General features: G+C 34.8%; 1 protein-coding gene across 1 annotated transcript; it reads right to left on the bottom strand.

Annotated features, from left to right (window-relative positions):
* Positions 1-253: 253 nt before the first annotated feature.
* LOC107877628 (CBL-interacting serine/threonine-protein kinase 6) lies at positions 254-3,576 on the bottom strand. The gene has a single exon (XM_016724324.2). The coding sequence runs from the start codon at positions 1,681-1,683 to the stop codon at positions 415-417; it is 1,269 nt and encodes a 422-aa protein (XP_016579810.1). The 5' UTR covers positions 1,684-3,576; the 3' UTR covers positions 254-414.
* Positions 3,577-3,867: the final 291 nt, after the last annotated feature.

Raw genomic sequence — 3,867 nt, 5'->3', positions numbered from 1 at the left:
CTATTGGAAAGAGTAGAATTGCGGACACACGACCCTTCGTAAACCTCACTTGTGAGATTATAGTGAATACGTTATTGTATCTACATCGCTTTCTAGCTCTATCCCTATTTGCAAGTTGCATCAAGATTTAGAAAAAAATGATTCTAAACTATCAAATTCATGATTCAACGAATCATACAAAAGAAACATCACAACAAACCATTATCAAAAACACACACACACACACTTAAAAACAACAAAAAGTAGATGCAAATTGCCAAAAAAACACAAAATACATTCACAATTCAAGAAACTTATCTTGATAAGAATTCAACCTCTACTTAATAAAAATCTACTTAACAACATCAAAACTAATAAAATTACCAAGTAATAATCTACACCTTATTTATCTTCAACCAAGTGTAGATCAATTCTCTATTTTGTTGTTGTCCAAACAATGTCCTTTAATGCAGGTCTAAGTTCTTTGCTGCAGAATTGATTGTATTCCAACGTATCACCGCTTGCTTTGTTCACTTCAACTACGACGAACGAATTCGTTATAGCAAATATATCAGCAGCAATTCCCAATTTGCCTTTCCTCCCAATCTCTTGTCCTTGTAATCTCACAGATGAATCACTCTTTTTCACACTGAAGTTTCGTGTTTTTGCTACCTCTTCTAGCTTCGATATCACACTGCTAGCTGACCTAGTAGTCGCGAATCTCATCTGATCCTTCTCGTCCCTCTTCTTCTCCTCGAACAATGGTGATAAATCAAAACCCTCAGATAGCGAAATGATGTGAAATGCATTCATTGTCTCTACTTCTTTAACCTTTTCTGAGGCTAAGCCAAATTCTTCTTCTTCTTCTCTGTGCCTTAATGTCTTCGGCACTGACTTCTTGAACCATGACGAATCCATTATCTTCGATGCTGTTATCCTTGAATTAGGGTTCGGTTCCAACATCTTCATGATGAGTTTTCTCGACTCTGATGAAAACCATGGTGGACATTTGAAGTCACCTCTATAAATCTTCTTGTACATAGCCATTATATTCTCATCTTGAAATGGTAAAAAACCAGCTAGCAACACATAAAGTATAACCCCACATGACCAAATATCAGCTTTTGAACCATCATATCCCTTCTTACCAATAACTTCTGGTGCAACATATGCTGGTGTTCCACATGTTGTGTGTAACAAACCATCTTGTCTTAAGTGATCTGTGAATGCACTTAACCCGAAATCTGTAACTTTAAGGTTACCTGCATCGTCAAGCAACAGATTCTCCGGCTTTAAATCGCGGTGGTATACGCCTCTGCTGTGGCAGAAGTCGATGGCGGATATCAATTGTTGAAAATACCCTCGAGCTACGTCCTCTCTGAGCCTTCCCTTTGCGATCTTCGCGAAGAGTTCACCTCCCTTAACGTACTCCATGGCGAAGTAAATCTTCGTTTTACTTGCCATGACTTCGTGGAGCTCGACTATATTCATATTTTTCACCATCTTCATGATGGAAATTTCTCTTTTGATTTGTTCCATCATACCTACTTTGATTACTTTCTCTTTTCCCACAACTTTGATTGCTACATTTTTCCCATTTTGCACGTTACGTGCATGGTACACTTTCGCAAACGTTCCGTGACCTAAAAGGCGGCCGAGTTCGTATTTTCCATGCAAAGCTGCACATCTTTCTTCTGGTGCCATTCTTTTCGGGACTGACTAGAAGGTATTTTTTTATTTATTTTTTTTTGCTTTTTGAGTTGGAAAAGAGGTTTGTGAGGGAGGGGGGGAAGGGTTGTCTTTTTGTGAAAAAAAAAGGGGATTGGAGGACGAAAAAGGCGAAAACGGGTGATTGGTTCACCCGTCTTCAACGTGTTTCCGGTGGCAGTTTCTGCCGCCGGTAACAGATTTTTGGATTTTCCCGAATCCAAAAAGGGGATTAGAAAACCGAGAGCCTCTCATCTCTCTGCATTCCCTAGATAAATTTCCTCTCAGAAAAAAAATAAAATTGGAGATTTTATTCTCGAATTAATTTAGGGTTTGGTGAAGAAAAAAATAAAAGAGAACAACAAGAGAATGAATGGGCTTTTTTGTTGTTTCACTAATCTTTCTGAATGAAGGCAAGTAGCATAAATTTATAGTGGGTTGAAGGGTAAAATGGTCATTTTACCTAGACATGAGTTTTTATGATCCAACGACCATGGTTTTGTTGATATGACACGTGTCTAGATCATGAGGGATTAAAAAGGAATCTTGAGGATATTTTAGGCAATTACCGTAAATTTATTCACGCTAAAGGTCTTTCGAAAACAGTCTTTCTATCTTTCACGAGGTAGCGAAAACTTGTGGAGATTTCACTGAATACGTTTTTGCAGCACAAATTTGATAGTTGGTTCAAGGGCAAAATAGTTATTTTACCTAGACATAGAGTTGTTATGATCCAACGACCATGGTTTTGTTGATATGACACGTGTCTAGATCATGAGGGATTAAAAAGGAATCTTGAGGATATTTTAGGCAATTATCATAAATTTACTCACTTCAGTCAGGATATTTCGGAAACAGTCTCTCTACCTTTTACGAGATAGTGGAAAGGTATGCGTACACTTATACCCTCCATAAATTTGCTTATGAGATTTCACTGGATATGTTGTTGTTGCATTAATTTATACTGGGTTCAAGGGCAAAATAGTCATTTTATAGTGGGCTCAAGGGCAAAATAGTCAATTTACTTAGACATTGAGTTGTCATGATCCAACGACCATCGTTTTGTTGATATGACACGTGTCAAAATCACGAGGGATTAAAAAGGAATCTTGAGGATATTTTAGGCAATCACAGAGTGACACGTGTAAGGACAGCTAGGATTCTGGTCAGTTTGATTAATAATTGACGTGAAGAATTTGGTCACTTTGAAGTTTGGTAATTTTTATGACTATTTTGCCCCTTGCGGTGAGAATTTGCCACATTTGGTATAATCTTAATTAGTAATTTCAAGTAGTTTTGGTTAATTAGCTAAATATAGACTATTGAGTTACTAAAATAACTATGATTTGATTATTATGGGTACATTAAATGAAATAAATAAGAATATTTCATGAAATTGATAATCGGTAAAGTTGGTGTCATGTGATCAAAAGATTACGAATTCGAATCTTGAAAACAGTCTATGACAGAAATACAATGTAAAACTGCGTACAATATATATACCCTTGGGATGAGGCCCTTCCTCGAACCCTGTGCAAAGCGAAAGTTTAGTGCACGAACTACCCTTTTTTGGCATGGTAATTTCGTTGTTCAATAGAGATGATATGGTAAAATAATTTTGAGATTCACTAATATCTCAAAACAAACATGAAATAAAGTTAATTATAAATTTTATTTTGAAATTATTATCGATATTCTATGTACTAAATGACCTCTTTAGTTTGAATTATTGAGGTTTTGATTTAGGGTAGAGTTGGTAAAATTATATTTCACCAAAATATAGTTTGTGGCCTTATTTCATATTTATAAGGTTTGTAAAAAAAATACCAAAAAAAGTTGTACAAATTCAATTCAAATTACATGTACCTACTTCATATTATATTGCACATTGTGTTTTCATTTATTTGGTATCTTCAATAAATGTTTTACCTGAATTGAAAGTTTATCAGAAATTGAAAAATAAATCAATTATTTTCTTTCTTTCTTTAAGTTTGTATGACAGGATGATCACACATACCCTTTTAGACAAAAAGATTGATGCCCTTAGATATTTAGAATTTCATAATTTTAAACTTTTCATATTTGTTTATAGTACCAAAAAAATGTATCACCTAAATAATTTGAAATAAATAGATTTTTTTTTTTTCAAATTTAGCCAAAAGTAGAATTAGATACATGAGT

The sequence above is a fragment of the Capsicum annuum genome, chromosome 7 (genome assembly GCF_002878395.1).
Source record: "Capsicum annuum cultivar UCD-10X-F1 chromosome 7, UCD10Xv1.1, whole genome shotgun sequence".
Classification (NCBI taxonomy): Eukaryota; Viridiplantae; Streptophyta; class Magnoliopsida; order Solanales; family Solanaceae; genus Capsicum; species Capsicum annuum.
This window is presented reverse-complemented; position numbering and strand designations above follow the sequence as displayed.